Below are 27099 nucleotides of genomic sequence, written 5' to 3' on the forward strand. Positions count from 1 at the left end.
AACCTAACAAGTGCATTCTGTTGGCCAGGTATTTTCCTTATTTATAATTTTTCAAGTGGTTTTCTTAAGTAAAAAGCATTTCATTTAGCCTTATCTATAAATGCATAATTTTGAAAGATTTATATTAGCTACATAATATGAAACATTTTATTCAGAGTCACAATTGAATTTATATGGATATATAGATTTCTAACTAGCAAAAGTTACGTTTATATCCACCCAGGTTTATAAATGGATACATAAAAAAGTAGGCAACCACATATGTTTTAATCCATGATTTTTCATAACTGTCAGGATGGTGTTGTTTTAAAAGAACACATATAACTAATCTTAAGAAGGTCAGTATATTCTAAAAACTGTTATTTTATAAAAACTGAATTCCTAAGAGTCAGTATTTCTTCAGTGTTCATTTCAGTTGAAATGAGTATTATTTTCTCTAGTTAATAGGCACAAAGGAGTAACAGAAAGAGAATTATAAGGGTTTTGACCACTTCCTTGATTATTTCCTCTACCAAATCAACATCTTGTTTACTCTAGAATAAGATTTCCCATTACACATTAAATGGTTAGGTCTCTCTTTACCAGATTTTTAAAATCTAAAACCAGAATCATCCTTTCTTACTACATCATAGTTGATAGCATTGTAGTGTTTCTACCAATGAGAGAGAAGCATGTTGATTATGTTTTATATGTTAGCTATCAAATATATAGGAGTTGTGAAAAATAAGTGTTAGTTTAGTTAACCACTAAGATTAGCTGATATTTTAATAGGAAGACAGCATTCTGAAAATGGGTGGCACTGGATAGAAATCTTTAACGTGGGTTCACTCCAGGAATATGTTTGTATTAGTTAAGTTTAAAATTGTGTTCCTTGGCAAACCATAAAAGATTTCCAAAGTATTAGACACCCACTTTTGTGCTGGAATTTAATATGCAACTTTTTATTGGAAAATAATCGTCCTTGTCTGGCAAAATCCACCATGCAATATTTCTGTTAGTAGGTATAATGCAATAAAGACAGGGAGGGCTATTTATCACTACAAATTTTGAGGATTTCAGGATTCTTTTTATTATTTTAATATATTTCTTTGATATTAAATCAGAAAAATGATAAATTACACCTGTCCAGGCTGTTTTTCCTTTTTACTGGAAAGTGATGTACAACCCAATTCCAGTGGTCATTTTGGCTTTTTAAGATATGTATTTTTTCTTATTAAAAAAAAAGCTCAACCTGTATTTTTTTAATAATAATGCTGAAATACTCTTTATTTCTAACATATGAAGTGGTTTATAAGTACTTCCTAGTATTGCAAACTCTGGCCTTTTCACAATGTATTACTTTGAGAACATATTATCTGAAAAGAAGCCTATGTTATTTTATAGCACATATCTGTGTTTAGATTTACCCTATTTTTTAGGTTGAAATTGAAATCTAATATAAAATTAATTTGATTTGTATTCTTTTTTGTTTAATTTACATAAAGCCTAATTTATTTGTATCTGCTATTTAAGATCCTTTCCTATCATTTACATCTTTTATATATTCTTTAATCCTGACTATAATCTTTTATTTTACAAGTCACTTATTGCTTTTGAGCATTCCTTTTTGAAGTTAATAAAAAATCATATTTTCCAAAAGCTTATTAGATAAAAGTTTAAAAGCTGTAACATTTTAAACCAAGGGATGGGCATAATTTCAACTTGGGTACATTGATTTATATTTTTTAACAATTATTTCAGGTTTGCATATTTAGAAATATATATTAACTCAATTTGATTTCAGTGCTCAGTTATTTGAATTATAAATCATTATGTCCCTTCTAGCTGATCAGTCATGAAACATCTTTGAATTCATTTACATAATGGAATATGTGAGTGGTGTATCTATTTCAGTGCAGTTGCTGGTTACCTAATGCATGTTTTGTTGTTTCTAATCGATTTCTTTATTGTAATGTGTTTTTAAATCCTGATTTTAAAGCAATACGTTATTTCTGTGTTAAAAGTAAGATGGCTCAGCGATAGAAGCAGTTATGCAAGATAAAAATCATCACCAACTGACCTTTATAAATGGAAATCTGTTTATATATTAATATTCAAAATATTTATATTGAAAATGCTAGTAACAAATAAATGAAAAGCATGTTATCTTACTGTAAAATTTTTAATGTCCCTTATTACTTTTATAATGCATGTTTTCAAATAATTATTGTTTTGTTTTTTGTATTTTTATCTTCTTCAGCGTGAATCTTACTTATTATTTATGGTCCTCAAAGCCAGTCTCTGAATTTTGGTGTTCTTCTATCTGACTGCTTGCTTAGGAATTAAAATCACAAAGGTCCTAATTTTTAGGAAGTACTAAAAAGCCTCATGTTTATTTACCTAAGGCAGTCATCTCAAACTTTAGTGATAGTCAGAATTTCTGGAGTTCTTGTTAAAATACAAATTACTGGGCCCCACTACCCCCAGAGCTTCTGTTTTAAGAGGTTTAAAATTCTGTTTTAAAATTTAGACCGAGGCCTGAGAATTTGCATTTTCATTAGTTCTCAGCTGATGCTGGTGGCTCACGGACCATATTTTGAAGACTTCTGCCTTAAGTTAATTGGAAAATAGAACTTAATGTCCTCAACAGAAAATCTGAATATTTCTCCTACAGAATCTTCTCTGAGGAAATTTGTCTTCACTTAGAAAAGGCAGATTTGACATTTTTAGAAATAGTCTAGTTTTCTAAATAATAATAATGTGTGTGAGGAGGCTACCATTGTGTTAAGTCCCCAGATTTTAACTGGAAAGCCCTTGTTGCATTTATTCCAAGGTTTCTGTTGGTAAATTTGAAGCTTTCTAAATTGGCAAGTCTATCGTAACTTTAAAATCCATTGGCAGAAAGAGACACGTGTACCCCAATGTTCATCGCAGCACTGTTTATAATAGCCAAGACATGGAAGCAACCTAGATGTCCATCAGCAGATGAATGGATAAGAAAGCTGTGGTACATATACACAATGGAGTATTACTCAGCCATTAAAAAGAATACATTTGAATCAGTTCTAATGAGGTGGATGAAACTGGAGCCTATTATACAGAGTGAAGTAAGCCAGAAGGAAAAACATAAATACAGTATACTAACGCATATATATGGAATTTAGAAAGATGGTAACAATAACCCGGTGTACGAGACAGCAAAAGAGACACTGATGTATAGAACAGTCTTATGGACTCTGTGGGAGAGGGAGAGGGTGGGAAGATTTGGGAGAATGGCAATGAAACATGTAAAATATCATGTAGGAAACGAGTTGCCAGTCCAGGTTCGATGCATGATGCTGGGTGCTTGGGGCTGGTGCACTGGGACGGCCCAGAGGGATGGTATGGGGAGGGAGGAGGGAGGAGGGTTCGGGATGGGGAACACATGTATACCTGTGGCGGATTCATTTTGATATTTGGCAAAACTAATACAATTATGTAAAGTTTAAAAATAAAATAAAATTAGAGGAAAAAAATAAAAATAATAAATGAAAAAAAAAATAAATAAAATATATTAAATTAAAAAAAAAAAAAAAAATCCATTGGCCTTTTTGAGAGAAAGTTTGTTCTCCCAGCAGATTCATTATATGTGGCATATACGGCAAATTTAGCAAACATATCTAGTAACTTTTTAATGTACTTTTTAATTTTCTAAGGTTAAATTTCAATAATTCCAGATTCTAAATAGCTTTTTCTAACAGACACAGGATTGAAATGACTCTGTCCTGGGGCAGCCCTTCACAGTTAGTTTTAATACTTGGGTATCCTTTTCCTGCTTTGATATGTTTTCCAGTCGTAAATTCTGGTTTCTGTCTAATTGGGGAAGATGTAAGATTGTTTAAGTGATTAGGACAAGGAAGCTGCCGGGGAAACTGGAGTGAGAATAAGGGTCATAGAGAGCCATCAAAGAAACTTACTTTTTTAAATGCTGAGAGAGAGGGAAGTGTCACATTTCATTCATAATTCTGTTTGGTTTTTAATCATTATTTCAAGTTTTTCTTCCTTTGAAAAGTAGTTGATCAACATTTCTATTGTAATTCATTGTTTACTCAGATTTATAGCAGTTGCATGCATGTCTCTGAGTTTCAGATAGATCGTAATGAGAAAGGAAATTTCATTTTCTGTTAGGCCCTCTGTTGGTAGCTGCCCTTATTACATCATCCTCAAAGGTTTGAGAAAACCCAAAAGATAGTCTTCAGCTTCTTAAAAACAGACCTCATTAAGAATTCTACATTAATTCATGAATTTATCCAAACTTATTTTACCCTATTGATAATGTGAACTTCAACAATTCTTAGAATTAATAACTTCTTCCTGTTATTGCAAGACCGCATACATCATCCACTGGGCCCAGTACAAAATGAAAATGTGGTGTGCATTGTTCATAAATGATTAAGAATTTAAAGTCTTCAGCAGCAGCACACTGAACCAAGCAGAGGCCTTTATAACCACAGAACTCTGTGCAAGTGCATAGTCTAAACTGAGAAACCATGAATCTGGCTCAGGTTATCTGCTGTAAAAAGAATTCCTTCCATTTGGCTTCAGACTAACTTTCTAAGACTATCTCCCGTAGTTCCTGTACACCAGGATTCGGTGAATCCTGAATGAGGTGGAGCATCAGGAAAGAGTAGAAGATGAAAGTCTAGTATGAAGTAAGGGGAAAGGCTGGAAGTAAAACTGGATATGTCTGTTACAGGAGATATTTAGTAATAAACAGTAGTAATTGTGCTTTTGTGAAACAGTATTAAAATGTATCATTTTATTTCAATGAATATCACCATCTTCAAATGGTTTTCAGAATGTTAAATAAAACTAGTTTCAGCTACATCCCTCAGGCATACTTCTATTAACATTTCTTATCAAAAGAAATGTTGATGTATTTCTTTGTTTGCTGTCTCTATCATCTTTGGAAAAGTCATCCCATAATTAATCTGCTCTATTTGTTTGTATACTAGCATCAACTGTGAGAATCTTCTGTTTCTCCTCTGTAGCCCACTTATGCAGGCCTTCTGTCAGTTCTTTATAGATTCATGCTTTACAAGCTTACCTTCCTTGAGTATAATTTTGATCTGATCATTTCACTTCCCAAAAGCCCAGAATCACATGCTTCTTGGGTCAAAGTAAAATTATTGATTTAAACTTGAGTTCTTTAACGGTACCTAACTTATTGAGTTCCCAAAACTAATTTCCTGATCCACAACTCAACCCCAATTTATACTTTATACTTGGGCCAAAGAAATTTGTTTTGCCTTCCCCTTGATATCCTTCAGGCTTCCCTGGTGGCTCAGACAATAAAGAGTCTTCCTGTAATGCGGGAGACATGGGTTCGATCCTTGGGTTGGGAAGATCCCCTGGAGAAGGAAGTGGCTACCCACTTCAGTATTCTTGCCTGGAAAATCCCATGAACAGAGGAACCTGGCAGCCTGCGGTCCATGGCGCCACAGAGAGTCTAGACACGACAGAGCGATTTTCACTCTTTTTGATACCCTTCATTATCTTTCACTGAATCACCACATATGCTATTCTCTTCGTTTGACCCATTATAACTCACTTAGGTCTCTTAAATTTTCAGGTTTCGCTAAAAACTTGGTAGAGCCATCCTGAAGTAATTATTAATTATAATCCTTAGTCACTGTGTTAACTGAAAGAACTCGAAGGAGTCATTTAATTTCTCTAAGGCTCAGTTTCTTCATTTGTAGAAAGGGAATATCATCTATCTCTTAGGATTTTGTAAAGATTAAATAATAGGGCTTCCCTGGTAGCTCAGTTGGTAAAGAATCCACCTGTAGTACAGGAGACCCTGGTTTGATTCCTGGGTTGGGAAGATCCCCTGGAGAAGGGAAAGGCTACCCACTCCAGTATTCTGGCCTGGAAAATTCCAGGGACCATATAGTACATGGGGTCTCAAAGAGTCGGACACAACTGAGTGACTTTCACTTTCAAATAATATAATAAATATGTAACAGTATATCTGTGTTATCTAACAGTAATAAAGCACCTGGTATTACTGACCCAGTCACATGGTAGATGCTACTAAATGCTTCAATTTTGTTCCTTTTCTTTTTACTTAGTGTTCTTGGACACCTAGTTCTTTTCTGTATTTCTGGGGATAAATATAATATAGCCTAGTATTGGCTAGTTCTCTCTCCTATTAAACTGTAAGTTACTAGCTATTAGGACTGTTTTGTTTCCTTTCCCTATAGTTTCAGAACTTCATCACAGCAGACAGGAGACCATATTGTTGCCTCTCCTGTTGTGTGACTAAACAGTAAGTGACTGAACTCTTATTCCTTACATGCAGTAATTAGTACCCCTTAAGATGCTTCATTTTGGTTATACCTGTTTGGGGTTTTTTTAGTCTAGTACAGTTCATGAGCATAATTCTACTTTTGAAATCACTAATATTTCAGTAATTATACTATATACCTATCACACCTACAGTAATTTCCATCGGGTAATTTTTTATCTGTGAACTTTCTTCTATCATCAGGATCTAATTCTATCTATAATGTTTGTAAACATGTATGGCTTTTACATAATTGCCTGGATCAGTACCGTTATCCACCCTCTTGTTCTTAGTGAATATCATGCATCTAATATGCTACTTTGATTTTAAAAGAGAAATTTCATCACATTTTAACACTTCTTAGTTTTATAATTTTATATTTTAAAACTTTCTTAGTAGTGCATATAATAATGATATTCTTTATAATCAATGATGTTTTAGGATTAATGAAATACAGTATTACTCAGTAAATACTTGCTGCCATGAATTGAAGTAATACTTGGTGCTGCTTTGCCCACTAGCTGCTAAAGTGTGTGGTACCTGTAACTTAAGAAACCAGGGCTTTGTCAGTTAGGTTATTCTTCTCTTCTGAAGATACAGATTTTTTTCAAACTTTTGACCATCTCTAAGATACACCATTCTTTCAACTTTTTCTTGCCCAAGCTAACTATCAGTGAGACCATCTTCACTGCCATCAGTGTTTTCGTAACCACATGGATATAGACAGGTTTTCTGAGCATTTTGTTTGTTAAGTTAATATCAGCCAGTCTGTGGAGTTTGCTCAGTCCTGACTGTGATGAAGGCTCATTAATGAATTGATGCCTCCTAAAAGAAGTTTCCCTGTCCCTTCTGGGGCCTAGTTCCAGTTTCACTTGTACCTCAAAAAGCTAGTGATCTCTGTAGAATCATTTGGCATATTTCAAATCGAATGGATATGATTCAGCCTAGTGAGAAGAGCTTATAGTTTCAAGTCACACAGACCTTTGAAGTTTGGATTTGAATCCAGAAGTTCTGCCATTTGTATATTCCATGTGTAACTTTTATTAAATTCTCTTACTCTTCTAGACTTCTACTGCTGTTACTGTTAACCACCATTAACCACATGTACTATTATGAACTGTTGTCAACAGGCCTCTGAAATCTAACCTGGTACTACCACCCAACCAAAATGGTGCAGCTTACAAGAATCCTAGTCTCTTAGGGAAGAATGAAAATTATGAAGACGTATCTATTTACCTTTTTTAAAAAATTATATATTTTTGTAAGGGCCATGGCTAGCTTTGAATTGAATTCCTATAGGGAAATATAAGTATTCAGATGAACTTTCATTTTTTCTTTATTGAAAAAAGTTTCTAAAAATCATTCTTAATCTTCTTCTTCACAATGTAATTAAAAGGCAGTGAGTCTGGCCTGGGTACAAAGTGCACAGATGCAATTCTGCAGAAAATGTGTCTTTGGCAGATGAGATTCTTCCTGTGAATGTTCTGTTTATTGCTACCATAAATATTCTATTGTCAAAACATGACTTGCTGTTTATTAGCAGCACTGACAGGAAGATTCCTATTAATGGCAGCATTCTTATTACCCATAGACACTGTCACTTTTAACTTTGCAATTCTAAGAGAATTGCATTTGGTAATTACTTAAGATATTTCTTAGCTTATTGATCCCTACCCCTGTTTAACTGAGTGGAGTTTGAGTGGCAGTTCTTCTGCTCAGTGACTTACACTGGAAAAAATCAAGTGTGCCTCTTTGTAAGCAAGGAGAGACTTGCTGCCTATCAGCCTTGATCTCGTTTCATCCTGCCAGAAACACACAGTGCGTCGAGCACCCGCTGAGAGCAGTGTACTGAGGAAAACATGTACGTGCGGCCACTACACTTAGAAAGCTTACAGTCTAGTCTGGAGATAAGCAAAATATGCAGTTGCTTAACCTGCAACTGGAATGGGCTGCCTTGAGTCAGAGGGGCTTGAATCTAAATCATACTAATTGCCTGTCTTTTGGAAAGTTTAACTTCATTTTTATAGTTTGTTTCCTCATTTGAGAACTAGAGTCTATCTCATGGGATTGAGAGAATTAACCTTGAAAGTCGTAAGCATTCTATAAATGTTCATGCTCTGCCTCTTTGTGTCATCTCCATGATTTATAATTGGCAAAGACAGGTGCATCAACTGATCCTCACAACCCAGGATAGCTTGCATGTATCCTCATTTGTTGAGGAAAACTAAGGCTGAGAGACACAGAGTGTAATACTCAGGCTCATCCAGCTGATTGAATGGTATAGTCAAACTGAAAGCCCAGGTTTCCTAACTTTTGTCTTCTATTCTTATACCCACACTTGAGTGACTAACATTTAAAATTAGGCTCATCAGTGCCAGTGTATAGAGTTAATAGACGTCTGCATTTGGAGATGATGTGAAGGAAAAGAGCCAGTGTTTTCATTGGGACATAAGTGGAACCATGTAAGATTATTATTTTTTTTTTGGAAGCATATAAGATCATTATGGTTTGAAGAAAGGTATGTGTAAGTATGTAGGGAATGCCCCACAGGTGCCCTAGCTAGACCGGAAAGCACAGGACTAGGATAAACCCTAAGTAAGAGCAGAGGGTGTTTGTGTACTGAATTGGTGTTCTTAGACCCCACTTCAGCCTTTCTTTGATGATGGCATTAACCAGAAGTTATTTAGGCTTTGGGATCATGTTTGTGATGTTTTTCAACTCTATTCTCATTCTGAGTTGAACTGTTCAGGGGATAATGTGGTACAGTAGAAAGTACGTGGCCTTTATAGTCAAATCTCAGGTCAAATGTCAGCAGTCTCAGTCCATAGCAATGTAATCTTGGACAAGTAACTTAATTTCTCAGAGCTTCTGTTATCTATCTACGGATTAAACATAATAAATAATATTTAACAGTGTAATTATGAATATAATGCCTTATACCTAGTAGGAATGTAAGAAATTTTAGGTCCTTTAAACCTGTACTTCAACATTTAAGGACCTGCAGTTGCGGTCGCTACATCCTCCTAATTGTATTCTGATTTTCTTCATCTAAAGCAGAATTTCCTTAGGTTTCTACTAACTAAGCTCATGTTTCTTAGAATTGAATAATTTTCTCTTTCTTGATAGCCTATATATAGTCTTTCATAATTATTTTTTATGAAATAATATTAAGTGAAAAGAAGTTCTCAAGTTATACCCCAAATGTAAAAAGGGTCAATTTTAATTTTCCACTATCAAGGCTCTAATAGTAAAAAAAGTTTTTGTCTTAATTATAAAATTCATTCTTTCTTTCCATAACTAGAATATGTATAAGAATGGAAAAGTAATTGCACTGGTTAATAATGGATTATCATTCTTAACAGAGTGGAAGGCATTTCTATAGGAGTAAAACTCTTTAGAAATAATATTTATTCCTCATAAATATAAATTGATGCCATTATAGTTCAGTGTTATTCTGTGATCTGTTACTTACTGGTAAGACAGTCATGTTTCCCCAGATGCCTTAACGTCTATTACCTATATCCTTTTAAAGAAACTTGTGAAGATAGATGCTGTGAAATTCATGCTAAAAAATCACACGGTGAGTCTTATTTCCTTGAATTGATGACTAGAGTTTTCTCGGTAGTTTAGGTCAACCATTAGTAACTCTGGATGCTCTTTTGCTTTCATTAGAGTGAACACTTCCCCTTTCTTGGCATCAGTGGCAGTTACAGTCTCAGTGACTTCAGATGCCGAACAGCCTTCTACACAGCCCTCACTCGTCTTCTGATGGTAGATCTAGGTAAGGTTAAGAATTTAAGCTTAATTAATAAGGGATCGACAGTATATTTGTGTGAATGAAGGAGTGTCATACTTGTGGGTACCATATTTAACTAATTGGAATTTGCCATCTTTGACAATTTTTTACAGCTTTCTAATATTTGAGCATTGACTCATTAGCTTTGGAGCCAAAAGACAAATTTTTGTATAGAAGGTGGTATTTTTCACTCCACTTAGTACTTGTGTTAATTCTTTACTTCAAAATTTATTTTCTGAGTATCCTTTGATCCTTTGGGACTTCGCTAGTAGCTCAGATGGTAAAGAATCTGCCTGCAATGCAGGAGACCTGGATTCTCTCCTTGGGTCGGGAAGATCCCCTAGAGAAGGGAATGGCAATCCACTCCAGTATTCTTGCCTGGACAGTTCCACGGACAGAGGAACCATGGCAGGCCACAGTCCATGGGATCGCACAGAGTCAGACACGACTGAGTGACTAAGACTTTCGCTTTGATCCATTAATTTTACTGCTATAGAAATCAAAGTGTAATCTTAAACACAGAAAAGCTCAATAAAAAAGATTTTCTTTGTAATGGCATTTAATCTAGAGAAATGTGGCAATGATGTGAATGTCCAACAACAGGGAATTATAAAGTTAGCCAGATCTACTTAACTTCATGGAATAGTCTGTGGTCATTAGAAATTTTGATTCGAAGACAAAGTAATATGTGAAATTTTGTTACAATATCAAGCAAAAAAGTAAGGTATTAAGCTGTGCAAATGATGTTGAGCATGCTCATTGGGAGGGAAAAGAAACAATGCCTCAAAAAAAGTCTTGAAATTCTTCAAAAATGTTAAATGTTGTCTTTGAGTAGGGTACTATAAATAACTTCCTCTTTTCTGGTAATTTGAAATTTTCCTTACTATATTATTTTCCTAATGGGAAGAATTAACTTGGTTTTGTTCTATTTTGTTCTATTAGCTTTGAAAAGCTAAAAGTTAGAAGTATCCACAAGTAGATAGCTACCTTAGAATGGGTACTTAAGCCTCCCTGTGTTGACCATGTCATCTGGAATCCCATTTTCCCCCATGTTTGGATACTTCAGGTTAAATTAATCAGTGTATAGACACATGAGAGACTTAAATCAATGACAGTGTCACCTTTAGAGAAAAGAATACTGATGATACTTTTTCTTCTGTTCTCTTGCAATGTATTGATTGATCCATCTATTTAAATATGAATTTTTAAAAACATGATCATATGTAAAGAAAAGGGATAAATAATTTCATTTTGCACATAAAAGGCATTGATCCTTTTGTAATAGAAAGATAACTAAATCCTTCTTTGCTCCACATCTATGTTATTTTCATGCATTTCAACAGAATATATTACCAGAAAGACAAACAGCCAAAAGTTGAGGAAAATGCAACTGGAATGATTAAGGAGCTTAGTGGGATTGATTTCTAAAGAAAGATTAAAAGAACCATGTATGTATAACTTGGCTAAGTGACAAGTAGGGCTTGAGGCAAAGAAAACTGTCTATAAATATTTGAAGAGTGTAAACCAGGCATGCAAAACCCAATCATCTGCTACCTTAGGCAAATGGGAGATCCGAGCGACAGCCTCGCATACTGCACACTGGCCTGCGTTACCTCTCAGCGGCTGCCTCGGAGAGCAGAAGAGCAGTCCAGACTCTTTGTCACCGTCCTCCATAATCATTTAGAGAGCACCCTGTCCTGAGCTCTGAGGACAAGACAAGGACCAGGCAGACACACTGGCCCCTGCCCTCACGGAGCTAGCCTCCTTGCCTTCCCAATTGTCCAAGCAGTAAAGGAGATAGTGAAACCCTTGTCTAGACTTAATTTGTTTCCTAAGCCTTAAAAATGCTCTTAATGACCTGTCAAACAGACTTAAAGAAGCAGGGAGACCAAAGTTAAACAATACTCAATGTAAGTAAACTAAATCTGAGAGTAGATAAAAATTAAAAACAATATCAGCTGCACTCAGGGAACTTGTGCATTGTTTGAAAAGAAATTTTTTATTTAATAGGGTTTTTTCACTTTTAAAAATAATTAAACATATATTATAAGCATCAAGTGATGATTTGTAGTAAATATTGCCAGAGCTTCCTTCCCTTGTTACAAACCAGAGTTCCTTTTCTTCCCCAAGTGTGTTGACCTTCTTTAGAGTATAAATATTGCCTTCTTCATCTTTTCTCGTACCAGTCTCAGCGTCTCTACATTGTAGGTGCTCAGTTAGTATTTGGTGAGTAAAGGACACACCATGCCATCGTCCTGGCTCCTGAGTTCAGCTCCGCCTGCCATGGTCTCTCTCTGGGAGTCGTTTGATCACTGGGCTCTCGAAGACAAAACAAATCAAGTGGCTGATTGCTTTTGCAAGTGTTTATCGACACTTGGCCACTTTTGTGCTCAATGAGTCACTTGTTGCTCTCTGTTCAAGTTATTACTAGTTATTACTTTATAGACAAGCATTTGTTGAGTGTTGTTGAACACAGTTTTATTATTTGAAGCCTGTCTCACAAGCTAGATTGGCTAGATGTTGCTATCAGAATCCCTATATATATGGCTTTATAGTTTTCTGTTGGGTGTTCACTTTCATGAAAACAAGGAAAAAAGAGATAGTGATGTTGTCAAATTCAAAGATCCATGTATTAAATGAGGGAAATATTAGATAATGAGAATTCTTCTCAAATTAAACAAAAAAATTAAAGACGAACATTTTATATCAGTGATTTAAAAAAAAACAGCATAGAAAAAATGCCTAGCCAACCTGCTTGCAGAGCATTGGACATGATTCGTGGATTGAAATATAAAGCATATTCTAATTGAATCTTACAAAGAAATTGAATAGTCTTTGTGTATAAGCCATGCACACTGGAGTGATTTAAAAGGGGGAAGAAATTGGGTGTCACATTAATTGGTATTTACTTTGAAATGCATTTTGGTTTCTATTCAGTAATTTGTACTTTGTATGAATTTAATTAGATGCTATGTGCCCCAGGTTGTATTTCAGATTAAAATGTTGGGGGTGGGGTGTTGACAGTAAACAGTTGTACCACTTTATCAAATTGCTCTTTGGCTAAACTAGACAAAATGTTCACTTGTATGAAGAACAGAATTGAAAGCATTTCATCATCAGAAAGATGATTTTTATGTTGGCAACATTTTTTTTTATTTTAAGAAATTATAAAAATTAATGTAAGAAAAACCCTTCATGAGACAACATACATACAGAAAAAAATAGTGACCAACCATATGTGCATGCATGTTAGCCCTTCCAAGAATCACTTAAAGTTCCCAAGGTTATTTTTAAATTAACTTTGTCAATCTAATAAACTAAAGGAAAGATAATATTACCCAAGCCAGTAAATGGAGAACCTCCAGGGAGCTGTTCAGTGTAAAATACTTGAATAAATAAAAACCTTCTATTTTGTTTAATTTGAGTGGAGGTGAATTCAGTTGACAAATATTAAAGAGGGGAAGTGTGGGAGCGAGCTACAATACACCTTTTTGTTTTGCAGAGAACTAAATATTGTTAGTTGCAGATTAAGTTTTTTACCAACCACAAATTTAGAATTGCTCAGTGTCATAGTTGATTTTCCTTGGACACTTTATGATTGTTCTTTATCTTGAACTACTCCGATGAGAAGCATGTTGATGGGATCTGAGTGAGCAGTGCTTTCCTCAGATATCCAGACTCTTACAAGCAGTCATACTTTTCATGATCACAGGGGTACTAATATTAAAATGATGTTTATGGACTTTAAGAGAGGGTTCTCTCTTTAGGGATGAAGGTAGCATAATATCCATGTACCTTTGTGGCTTCTAATAGGTAATTGGCACCTGAAGATATCTCTAGCTTAAATGTGAAAAATCTGAAATAGCAAGTAAACGACTTGAATAAAAAGGGAAGTTCAGTTCAGTTCAGTTCAGTCGCTCAGTCATGTCCGACTCTTTGCGACCCCATGAATTGCATGCAGCACGCCAGGCCTCCCTGTCCATCACCAACTCCCGGAGTCTACCCAAACTCGTGTCTGTCGAGTCGGTGATGCCATCCAGCCATCTCATCCTCTGTCATCCCCTTCTCCTCCTGCCCCCAATCCCTCCCAGCTTCAGAGTCTTTTCCAGTGAGTCAACTCTTTGCATGAGGTGGCCAAAGTACTGGCATTTCAGGTTTAGCATCACTCCTTCCAAAGAACACCCACGACCGATCTCCTTTAGAATGGACTGGTGGATCTCATTGCAGTCCAAGGGACTCTCAAGAGTCTTCTCCAACACCACAGTTCAAAAGCATCAATTCTTCGGCGCTCAGCCTTCTTCACAGTCCAACTCTCACATCCATACATGACCACTGGAAAAACCATAGCCTTGACTAGAAGGACCTTTGTTGGCAAAGTAATGTCTCTGCTTTTGAATATGCTACCTAGGGTGGTCATAACTTTTCTTCCAAGGAGTAAGCGTCTTTTAATTTCATGGCTGCAGTCACCATCTGCAGTGATTTTGGAGCCCCAAAAAATAAAGTCTGACACTGTTTCCACTGTTTCCCCATCTATTTCCCATGAAGTCATGGGACCAGATGCCATGATCTTAGTTTTCTGAATGTTGAGCTTTAAGCCAACTTTTTCACTCTCCACTTTCACTTTCATCAAGAGGCTTTTGAGTTCCTCTTCACTTTCTGCCATAAGGGTGGTGTCATCTGCATATCTGAGGTTATTGATACTTCTCCCGGCAATCTTGATTCCAGCTTGTGTTTCTTCCAGTCCAGCATTTCTCCCAGTCCAGTGTTTCTCATGATGTACTTACTCTGCATATAATTTAAATAAGGAGGGTGACAATATACAGCCTTGACGTACTCCTTTTCCTATTTGGAACCAGTCTGTTGTTCCATGTCCAGTTCTAACTGTTGCTTCCTGAGCTGCATATAGGTTTCTCAAGAGGCAGGTCAGGTGGTCTGGTATTCCCATCTCTTTCAGAATTTTCCACAGTTTATTGTGATGCACACAGTCAAAGGCTTTGGCATAGTCAACAAAGCAGAAATAGATGTTTTTCTGGAACTCTCTTGCTTTTTCCGTGATCCAGCAGATGTTGGCAATTTGATCTCTGGTTCCTCTGCCTTTTCTAAAACCAGCTTGAACATCTGGAAGTTCACGGTTCACGAATTACTGAAGCCTGGCTTGGAGAATTTTGAGCATTACTTTACTAGTGTGTGAGATGAGTGCAATTGTGCAGTAGTTTGAGCGTTCTTTGGCATTGCCTTTCTTTGGGATTGGAAGAGTATTCTAGAAGTAGCTGCTAAAGAAAGAAGTGAAAATACAGAGGAAACTCCTTTTCTTTATTAATAATAACTAACATTTGTTTACAAATTTATAGTTTGCAGACCACTTTGACATACATTTTCCTATTTGATCTTCACCACAGCCTACATGAAATGGGTATCATTGCATTGTTTATCTGTTAAGAAAGTGAGATTCAATGACTTGCCCAAGGTCAGTCATATAATTTGTAGCCCTCTGACCATATATTCACTTTTGCTGTTCCTTTGCCTGTCACTTTCTCAAATCAATTAGGGAATGTAACTTTTTCTTCATTTTTATTTGAACTACTTGGACTGAATGAATGATTTGAGGCTGGAGGGAAGAAGGGATTACTTTCCAAACTTCTATCTAAACAGATAATATTCGTGTTTATTATTTGTCCTATATTGGTATATTACAGTTCTGTGGTCAGTGAAAGTCAAATGTAGTTTTAAAATTTTTTCTTAGGTCTAATAGTTGGCTAAAGCATATTTCTTCTCATGGAAAAAAGGACACAGAAGTAGATAGATATCCCAGGAGGATTTAGTGAGTGAGAAGCTTGATCTGAAATAGTCAGTGTTCTGACAGATAGGAAGGATACCTCAACGTCTATCACTTGTGTCCACGACTTGGCAGAGACTATCTGGGAAATAGACATTTGTTGGGGTTGAGGAGGGAGTGGGCAATAATGGGTAAAAAAGCAGCTGGAAATACTTAGAATCTATAATGAGATAATTAAGACTAATTAGCTGGCCCTGTAGGCAGAAAGCAGCCCATTAAATTCAGATCCAGTTTTAATAACTTACCTGGTTTTGAGGGTAGAGTCCAGAGCACCCCAGGGAATGAGATGCTTCAGGGGAGAAATTTTTAGGAAAGGTTTCTTAGACAAGAAATAAGTAATCTTCTGTAGGACAATGTATTTTTCTCCTGGGAACTAAAATAAACATTCTGGTTCCCTAGGGAGAAGAATTAAGGTGTGCCTCAATTTTCTCATCTATTAAATGGAGATACCTACTCTGAAGAACTGGCATGTGGTTTAAATAAGATAAGCATGTGTGAAAGGGCCTGGAACAATTCCTTTCACAAAACAAGCACTCAGTATATATTAATTAATTATGACAAATATTTTATTGAATGCACTGTTAGGGGCATTCACGGACAGACACTGGGACCTCAAAATGAGGCGAATCCACACCCGTAATTCAGCTGTTCTACATCAGTGCAGCTGATGACTTCTCCTGACTGATACTAGAACATCCTGCCCAAAACCCTAAGTCATCTCACAGCCAACTAAAATTCCTTGGTAGTTTAGAGGGAAACTGACAAACCAAGTTTGGGCCCAAGTTAAATCTAGCTATGCACATTTCTCAAGCCTTTTTCTAATAACTTTAGAAGTGCTATCGTCATAAAGTACTGGGGAACAGCAGAAAATGTGGGCCTAGATCTGTAGAAGTCACTGGCTCTTTTATGATATTACTCTTGGTGCTTGGGGTTTTGAATTTTTTTATTTTTTGGCTGCACTGGGTCTTCATTGCCAGGCTTCCCAGGCGGCTCAGTGGTAAAGAATCCACCTGCCAATGCAGGAGATGTGGGTTTGATCCCTGGGTTGGGAAGATCCCCTGGAGAAGTAAATAGCAGCCCACTCTCCATGGACAGAGGAGCTTGTTGAGCTACAGTCCATGGGGTTGCAAAGAGTTGAACATGACTGAGCACGCACACATGCATCTTGGTTGCTGCACTGGGGCTTCTCATTGCATGGCTTCTGCTGTTGCAGAGCACTGGCTCTAGGCATGTTGACTTCAGCTGCTGTAGCACACGGGCTTAGTTGCCCCACAGCATGTGTGGTCTTCCCCGGCCAGGGATCCAACAGGTGGTACCCTACATTTCAAGGCGGATTCTCAACCACTGGACCACCAGGGAAGCTGGTCCTTGGTTTTAAACAGATTGCAGTTATCCTTCAGTATACACAGGGCCTTGGTTCCAGGACTACCATCCCCCACCAGTACCAAAGTCTGCATTTGCTAAAGTCCCTAAAACAAATTGTCATAGTTTTGCAAATAATGTGTACACATCCTCCTGTATACTTTAAATCATCTCTAGATTACTTGTAATACCTAATATGATCTAAATGCTATATAAATAGTTGCCAGCCATGGCAGATTCAAGTTTTACTTTTCGGACCGTTGTAGAATTTTTTTTTCCTGAATATTCCTAATCTCTGGTAGGTTGAATCCAAGGATGTGGAACTTATGGATATGGAGGATCAGTTGTTTTCTTCTTCACTCACTGCCTTTGTGTCTCATTCTGTGCCTCTCCTCTTAATCCTTATTAAGAGCTTCATGGCATTAGACCTGATCTTTACTGATATATTAGTTTCCTATTACTGTTTTGGGGCTTCCCTGGTGGCTCAGATGGAAGAATCCATCTGCAATGCAGGAGACCCAAGTTCAATCCCTGGGTTGGGAAGATCCCCTGGAGAAGGGAATGGCTACCTACTCAAGTATTCGGGCCTGGAGAATTCCATGAACAAAGGAGCCTACTGGGCGATTTTAACAAATTACCACAAATTTAATGGCTTAAAGATTATAAAAATTTATTTTATAACTTTGAAGATCAGAAGTCCGATATGGGTCTCAGCGGGCTACCATCAGTGTTAGCAGGGCAGTGTTCCTCTCTGTAGGCTCTAAGAAAGATTATGTTCCCTTGACTTTTTCAACTTAGAGGCTACCTAAGTCCTTGGTCCATGATCTCCTTTTCCAAGGTCCATCAAATTCTTCTCATTCTGTCGTCTCTCTGGTTTTCCCCCTTCTGCTTCCAAAACATTTATGGACCTTTGCAATTACATGAAACCCACCTGGATAACCCAGGATAATCTTCTATTTTAAAGTCAGTTGATTAGCAGCCTTTTAATTCTCTTTTGTCACATACTCACAGATTCCAAGGATTAGGGTGTAGACATCTCTGGAGGGCCATTATTCAGCCTACCATTCCTACTTATCACTAATACCAAAGTACTTCACACAATACATCAGTTCATCAGTCGCTCAGTCGTGTCTGACTCTTTGTGACCCCATGAATCGCAGCACGCCAGGCCTCCCTGTCCATCACCAACTCCCGGAGTTCACCCAGACTCACGTCCATCGAGTTAGTGATGCCATCCAACCATCTCATCCTCTGTCGTCCCCTTCTCCTGCCCCCAATCCCTCCCAGCATCAGAGTCTTTTCCAATGAGTCAACTCTTTGCATGAGGTGGCCAAAGTACTGGCGTTTCAGCTTTAGCATCATTCCTTCCAAAGAAATCCCAGGGCTGATCTCCTTCAGAATGGACTGGTTGGATGTCCTTGCAGTCCAAGGGACTCTCAAGAGTCTTCTCCAACACCACAGCTCAGAAGCATCAATTCTTCGGCACTCAGCCTTCTTCACAGTCCAACTCACATCCATACATGATCACAGGAAAAACCATAGCCTTGACTAGACGGACCTTTGTTGACAAAGTGATGTCTCTGCTTTTGAATATGCTATCTAGGTTGGTCATAACTTTCCTTCCAAGGAGTAAGCATCTTTTAATTTCATGGCTGCAGTCACCATCTGCAGTGATTTTGGAGCCCCCCAAAAATAAAGTCTGACACTGTTTCCAGTTTCCCCATCTATTTCCCATGAAGTCATGGGACCAGATGCCATGATCTTCTTTTTCTGAATGTTGAGCTTTAAGCCAGCTTTTTCACTCTCCTCTTTCACTTTCATCAAGAGGCTTTTGAGTTCCTCTTCACTTTCTGCCATAAGGGTGGTGTCATCTGCATATCTGAGGTTATTGATACTTCTCCCAGCAATCTTGATGCCAGCTTGTGTTTCTTCCAGTCCAGCATTTCTCATGATGTACTCTGCATATAAGTTAAATAAGCAGGGTGACAATATACAGCCTTGACTTACTCCTTTTCCAATTTGGAACCAGTCTGTTGTGCCATGTCCAGTTCTAACTGTTGCTTCCTGACCTGCATACAGATTTCTCAAGAGGCAGGTCAGGTGGTCTGATATTCCCATCTCTTTCAGAATTTTCCACAGTTTATTGTGATGCACACAGTCAAAGGCTTTGGCATAGTCAATAAAGCAGAAATAGATGTTTTTCTGGAACTCTCTTGCTTTTTTGATGATCCAGTGGATGTTGGCAGTTTGATCTCTGGTTCTTCTGCCTTTTCTAAAACCAGCTTGAACATCAGGAAGTTCACGGTTCACATATTGCTGAAGCCTGGCTTGGAGAATTTTGAGCATTACTTTACTAGCTTATGAGATGAGTGCAATTGTGTGGTAGTTTGAGCATTCTTTGGCATTGCCTTTCTTTGGGATCAGGATGAAAACTGACCTTTTCCAGTCCTGCGGCCACTGCTGAGTTTTCCAAATTTGCTGGCATATTGAGTGCAGCACTTTCAATAGCGTCATCTTTCAGGATTTGAAATAGCTCAACTGGAATTCCATCACCTCCACTAGCTTTGTTCGTAGTGATGCTTTCCAAGGCCCACTTGACTTCACATTCCAGGATGTCTGGCTCTAGGTGAGTGATCACACCATCGTGATTATCTGGGTCGTGAAGATCTTTTTTGTACAGTTCTTCTGTGTATTCTTGCCACCTCTTCTTGATATCTTCTGCTTCTGTTAGGTCCGTACCATTTCTGTCCTTTATCGAGCCCATCTTTGCATGAAATGGTCCCTTGGTATCTCTAATTTTCTTGAAGAGATCTCTAGTCTTTACCATTCTGGTGTTTTCCTCTATTTCTTTGCATTGATCTCTGAGGAAGGCTTTCTGAACTCTTCTTGCTATTCTTTGGAACTCTGCATTCAGATGCTTATATCTTTCCTTTTCTCCTTTGCTTTTCACTTCTCTTCTTTTCACAGCTATTTGTAAGGCCTCCCCAGACAGCCATTTTGCTTTTTTGCATTTCTTTTTCTTGGGGATGGTCTTGATCCCTGTCTCCTGTACAATGTCACGAACCTCAGTCCATAGTTCATCAGGCACTCTATCTGTCAGATCTAGTCCCTTAAATCTATTTCTCACTTCCACTGTATAATCATAAGGGATTTGATTTAGGTCATACCTGAATGGTCTAGTGGTTTTCCCTACTTTCTTCAATTTCAGTCTGAGTTTGGCAATAAGGAGTTCATGATCTGAGCCACAGTCAACTCCTGGTCTTGTTTTTGTTGACTGTATAGAGCTTCTCCATCTTTGGCTGCGAAGAACATAATCAATCTGATTTCGGTGTTGACCATCTGGTGATGTCCATGTGTAGAATCTTCTCTTGTGTTGTTGGAAGAGGGTGTTTGCTATGACCAGTGCATTTTCTTGATAAAACTCTATTAGTCTTTGCCCTGCTTCATTCCATATTCCAAGGCCAAATTTGCCTGTTACTCCAGGTGTTTCTTGACTTCTACTTTTGCATTCCAGTCCCCTATAATGAAAAGGACATCTTTTTTGGGGTGTTATTTCTAAAAGGTCTTGTAGGTCTTCATAGACCCATTCAACTTCAGCTTCTTCAGCGTTACTGGTTGGGGCATAGACTTGGATTACTGTGATATTGAATGGTTTGCCTTGGAAATGAAGAGAGATCATTCTGTCGTTTTTGAGATTGCATCCAAGTACTGCATTTTGGACTCTTTTGTTGACCATGATGGCTACTCCATTTCCTCTGAGGGATTCCTGCCTGCAGTAGTAGATATAATGGTCATCTGAGTTAAATTCATCCATTCCAGTCCATTTTAGTTCGCTGATTCCTAGAATGTCGACATTCACTCTTGCCATCTCTTGTTTGACCACTTCCAATTTGGCTTGATTCATGGACCTGACATTCCAGGTTCCTATGCAATATTGCTCTTTACAGCATCGGACCTTGCTCCTATCACCAGTCACATCCACAACTGGGTAGCATATTGGGCACCTACTGACCTGGGGAGCTCCTCTTTCAGTATCCTATCATTTTGCCTTTTCAGACTCTCTCCACCATGACCCGCCCATCTTGGGTTGCCCCATGGGCATGGCTTAGTTTCATTGAGTTAGACAATACATGCTGCTGCTGCTGCTGCTGCTGCTAAGTCGCTTCAGTCGTGTCTGACTCTGTGAGTCCCCATAGACGGCAGCCCATCGTGCTCCCCGGTTCCTGGGATTCTCCAGGGAAGAACACTGGAGTGGGTTGCCATTTCCTTCTCCAATGCATGAAAGTGAAAAGTGAAAGTGAAGTCGCGCAGTCGTGTCCGACTCTTAGCGACCCCATGGACTGCAGCCTACCAGGCTCCTCCATCCATGGGATTTTCCAGGCAAGAGTACTGGAGTGGGGTGCCATTGCCTTCTCCAAGACAATACATATTATACAATAAATCCTCTGGTAGTACAACAGGTAGTAACTGTTGGCTACCATCATTTACTATTACCATAAGTATTCGTATTACTTGCTTCTCCTTGGTCACTCCCTCAGCTCCCCAGTAATCTATCTGCTATTTGAATTTGAGGAAATGAGAAGTTTCACTGTTTACAGGTAAGAGGGGGGAACCCAGGTATTTGGTGGTGGTAGTTTTTTTTGGGGGGGTGGTGCATGTTAAGATTCTCATACCACAGAATTCATCCTGTTAAAGTATATAATTCAGTAGTATTTAGAATGTTCACTTAGTGTGCAACTATTACCATTATCTGATTCCAGAATATGTTCATCACCCTAGAAAGAAACCCTGTACCTGTAAAATAGCATCCCCTCATTATCCCTGGCTCCTGGGAGCCACTCATCTACTGTCTGTCTCTATGGATTTGCCTATTCTAGACATTTAATATGAGTGGAGTCATATATGTGGCCTTTGTATCTGGCTTCTTTCATGTACCGTGATGTTTTTGAGGCTCATCTATGTTTAGCATATATAGCACTTTAGTCCTTTTTTTGGCTAATATTCCATTGTGCGGATATACCACATTTTGTTTATCCATTTATCAGTTGATAAGCAGTAAGGTTGTTTCCACCTTTTGGCTATTTTGATAATGCTGCTCTGAACATTCATATGTTAAGTTTTGGTAGGGACATATGCTTTCAGTTCTCTAGGGCATATGCCTAGGAATAAAATTGCTGGGTCATATAACAACTCTGTTTTTAACTTTTTCAGTACTTACCAAACTGTTTTCCACAGTCACTAAATCATATTATATTTGCTTCACCATTTTACATTCCCACCAATCTAGATTTTAAATTATACAAAATAACAAATGAAATATCCTATAAATAAAATATCTAAGAGCCAACATACTAAAATAGTTACTATTTGTATTTTAATGTGACTTCGCCAAAGGAAAAAAAATTGAAATTCAAAAATGAGTAACTTTCTGTTGAATCAGGTCGTTGGAAATCCAGTAGAGGGAATTTAGCTTTGGGTATCTCCCTAAAACCTGAAGAATATTGTTTTTATCTATGCATGACTGAGAACTTAGAGTGTTATGTTAATATTTACTTTTCCTGATGCCAGTGAAAATAGTAGCCTATAAATTGACACTTCAACCTCTCACAGTATACTGGTGTCTGAGCCCTTGTCTTGTTAGAAAAAAGAAACTGGCAGCTTCCATTATTATTCATAAAATGTTCACATGTAGATTTGGCATACTGAATATATGACTACATACTTGAATATGAAGTTGTAAGAACACATTTTCTTTTTTCTTATGTACAACAGTAAATGATACCTTTGTCGGTAACACAATGGGGAAAAATCTTTAATAGATGTATAAAGTGTTTCACATGAGTAAACAAAAATGACCAGTTTTCCAGCTGAGATGATACAACATATCATTGCAGTAATAGGAACAGTGCTAATTGGCACATAAATGTTTCTATGGGAATAATGCACCAATATTCCTCATTTGCCCACCTTAAACTCAAGTCATTGTGGAGGAGTCCCTTTTTCTCACCAGAACCAAGCTAATTGCTCTTCACCTTCTTCTAATTTCATGCAACTGCAAAGTTAAGATTTTGTGACCCTGACTTCAGTCCCTACCTCCGACCCCTTCCACCCTGTCGGAGACATAGAAGGGAAGAACATGAAGTAGAGTTGGGGAGTAAAGCAGAACTAATTGGAGACCATGGTTCACTGACATTTACCAGCCAGAAGATGTTGGACAAACTGCTTAACTCCTTCAACCTCTCTGTTCACATTAAATTGAAGGAAATAATCATACCACTTTATAGGATTGTTGTGACCATTATTGGTGTAACTGTGCTTTGAAGGTAGTAAAGGCTACATAGGTGTTTGTTAAGTAGATTAAGTACCAGATTCATTGGCTGCACATGATACGTACTCAAGAAATAGCTATTGTTATCCAGTCACTACACAAATTCTTGACCCTTTTCTAGGCACTGGAAATACAGTCATGATGAAAACAGACTGGGTTCCTTCCCCAAGAAGCTTACATTCTAGTAGGAAAGACAGTGAATAAATAAGCAAATTAATAGCCAATCATAGTAAGTCTCATAAGAAAAGCGAAGTAGTCTATGCGGTTGGAAGGTGGGTGAGGGTGGAGGACTGCCTGGGGTGCTGTTTGGGTAGAGCGGTCTGGGAAATCCTTTCTGAGGAAGTGACATTAAGTAGAATTGCTGCTCACATTGCTTTCTTTAGTATTTGCATCTTGACTTTTCCCTTCACAATTTGGTGGCTTTCTCTTACGCTCCTAACATCCTTGTTTGTCTCAAACTTTGATTGAGGAAAGAGATAGTCAGGAATTTTTTAAATCTGTAACTCAGTTTACTAAGTGAAGGGTTTAAATGTTCCAAGTTCTGAGTTTATCTTTGTTCTGAGTAAACATCCTTACCTTGCTCCCAGAGGAAAGATATTGGGCTGGCGACCTCATTGTCACACTTTATTTGACCACCATAATCACCTCTCTTAAGTTCACGTTACGCTCAAAACAACAAAAATGTTCCTGGCTATCATTTTTAAGTGCCAGACACTAAGCAACAGGGCATACGGGTGTTTTGTCATTTAATCCTCACAGCTACCTTTAAGAAGTAAATATTATGTCTCTTAATTACAGATGAGTGAAGGGAATTTACCCAAAACCAGACAGCTAATACTGACAGAACCAGGATTCAAGCGTAGAACTTTCCAAGCATCCATTCTTTTTAGAACCCTATCTGCCTGCAGTGATCATTATCACTGTTCTCATTAATCCCATCTTTAAAAGAGTGAGATTACATAGTTTAAATATACATATATACATATGTATACATATATACATATACATATATAATGCATTATATATGTAAGGAATTGATGTTTACTTCAGTTAGTAATTTTTCTGTCTTTGGTGTTAAGAAAATAAGATGTTTTAAAAATTTACCTTTAATTGAGCAACTACTTTTCATTCACATACACTATTTCCCTAATACATACCAGGCACTGTTCTAAGTGCATCATCTATTTTGTGTGTGTGTTAAAACATTTAATAAACACAGTAATCTTCAAAGATAGGTATTCTTTCTTATTTTATAGATGAGAAAACTGAGACTCAAAGTGCAAATATCCATACTTGAAAAATACATAGTGGAGCCAGACTCTGGGTCTGTTTATCGCTGGGTCTTACTACATCATTCTCCTTCACACAGAAGCAAAAAGATGCAGTTTCAGCTCTCCAGGAGCAAAGCCAGAGATACTGTCATTGTAGGCTGATAGATGTAATCATTTACATACACATGTTATAAATTTTATCTCATTTAATCCCCACATAACCTTCATCTAATGCTGGTAGTGGTGGAATGATGTAGGTGGTATTTTTAGTGTTAGGGTTAGCTATCTGCCAAAATATCTGCCATTCCCATCAGACTGACAAAGGCCATCTAAAGAATCAAACAAAATGCTGTGGAAACCCAGAGGGAGATGGGAAAGCTTGTAGTAGAATCTTAGAGAGTATTTGAAGGGGAGTTTGATTCAGACATTGGGAAAGCTATCATTTAACCTAGGCTTTGAAAAATAAAACTGGCTCCTGTAAAGATCTCTAATGTTAGCACCAGTTGACAGAGGGTGTGTCTAAGAGGAGTAACTTGGTTGCGTAGTCAACTTTGCAGAGCGGAGATTTTAATTTCAAGTCAGACGCGCTGCCATTGCACCACGAGGTCACTGTACTTTGGTTTCCCTTCACCTAGTACCCTGATCCTTATGTTAAACAGCATACTAGGAAAGAATCATTGGCCTTTTGACATCTCTTTGTCAGCAAAGCGAAGTCCCTGAATCTGTTGGACTCCAGAAACAAAGTGTATACATTTAAAGGGAAAAGAGAAGTCACCAAAGATCAGGATCAAGCCAGATCAGCCACTCCTTAAGAGTCAAAAGGTCCTGATTCTGCCATTGATTTTCTGTGTATGTCGCCTTGGACCACACCCTCCTGTTGTTGTTGTTCAGGCACTCAGTCATGTCCAGCTCTCTGCAACTCCATGGACTGCAGCATGCCAAGCTTCCCTGTCCTTCACTGTCTCCCGGAGCTTGCTCAAACTCATGTCCACCCTCCATATCTGTAGAATAACATGTAGGCCAGTGTTTCTCAAACATTTGCATGCATCTAAATTACCTGCAAGGAGATCCAACCAGTCCATCCTAAAGGAGGTCAGTCCTGGGTGTTCATTGGTAGGACTGATTTTGAAGCTGAAACTCCCAGTTACTTTGGCCACCTGATGCAAAGAGCTGACTCATTTGAAAAGACCCTGATGCTGGGAAAGATTGAGGGCAGGAGGAGAAGGGAACGACAGAAGATGAGATGTTTGGATGGCATCACCGACTCAATGGACATAGTTTTGGGTGTACTCCGGGAGTTGGTGATGGACAGTGAGGCCTGGTGTGCTGTGGTTCATGGGGTCACAAAGAGTCGGACATGACTGAGCAACTGAACTGAACTGAACTGAAATTACCTGGAGGGCTGCTTAAAACAAAAATTGCTGGATCTGGGACGGAACCTGAAATTTTATATCTAACGAATTCCCAGGTGATGCTGATGCTGCTAGGGCAGGGACCAAACTTTGAGAACCACTGGCTTCTTCTCTGAGATCTTGTTTCCTCTCTAATTCTCTATTTAAAAAATGATAGCACAGAAATCACAAGATCTAGACAGTATAGTTCCACCTCCAGCTAAGTATGCTACCTTGAGCAAGTCACTTAACATTTCTCTGCTTGTTTCTTCATCTGTAAAGTGGGGCTCACAATTCCCTGTGGCATAGGATGAATGAGTAAACTTTCTCATTTGAAGGAACCCACTCTTGTGAAGGATAGAATATAAATTGTCAATTGTGCGTATCCATATGTTAAGTGAAGATTCTACCTTCATAGTGAAAAACAGTAGAAGATGTCTCTTCCCACTTTTATAAAAAGAAAAAGAAGCTTATTGCAAAAAGAAGTGTACTCACGGAGAATGTCCTTAAAATCATAATGACCCATGAGGGACCTCATCCTGTTTTGGCAGGACCCCATCCTGTTTCCCTGACATCTATTTAACAAATTAATAAAAAAGAACATAAATAAAAGAGAATAATAACTTAGCACTATCTGGGCACCTGAGTCTGTGAGTCCTTTAGGGCCTTGGCACCTAAAGAGAAAAGGAAAACAGACCGTGTTCTCTGAGGCTTTGAAAGGGGCTTTCCTTGAGGCATTAGGGAAGCTCTGGGGGCCCTAAGAGCTGAAAGGCTGAGGTGCCTGGGGCATGAGTCTGTTTGATCCAATAAA

The 27099-nt window shown here is 37.9% G+C and overlaps 1 protein-coding gene across 11 annotated transcripts in view; it reads left to right on the forward strand.

The window, feature by feature from the left end:
• Positions 1-27099, forward strand: part of RANBP17 (RAN binding protein 17) — a 382268-nt gene that overhangs the window by 270566 nt on the left and 84603 nt on the right. For all 11 annotated transcript variants that reach the window (XR_011562386.1, XM_070774506.1, XM_070774512.1 and 8 more), the window contains 2 exons: positions 9821-9884; positions 9977-10085. Coding sequence is in view for 10 of the 11 variants with exons in the window: in XM_070774506.1 (XP_070630607.1) it covers positions 9821-9884; positions 9977-10085 (173 nt within the window). In the remaining variant the exon portion in view is untranslated. The remainder of the gene's footprint in view (positions 1-9820; positions 9885-9976; positions 10086-27099) is intronic.

The sequence above is a fragment of the Bos indicus genome, chromosome 20 (genome assembly GCF_029378745.1).
Source record: "Bos indicus isolate NIAB-ARS_2022 breed Sahiwal x Tharparkar chromosome 20, NIAB-ARS_B.indTharparkar_mat_pri_1.0, whole genome shotgun sequence".
Taxonomy (NCBI): domain Eukaryota; kingdom Metazoa; phylum Chordata; class Mammalia; order Artiodactyla; family Bovidae; genus Bos; species Bos indicus.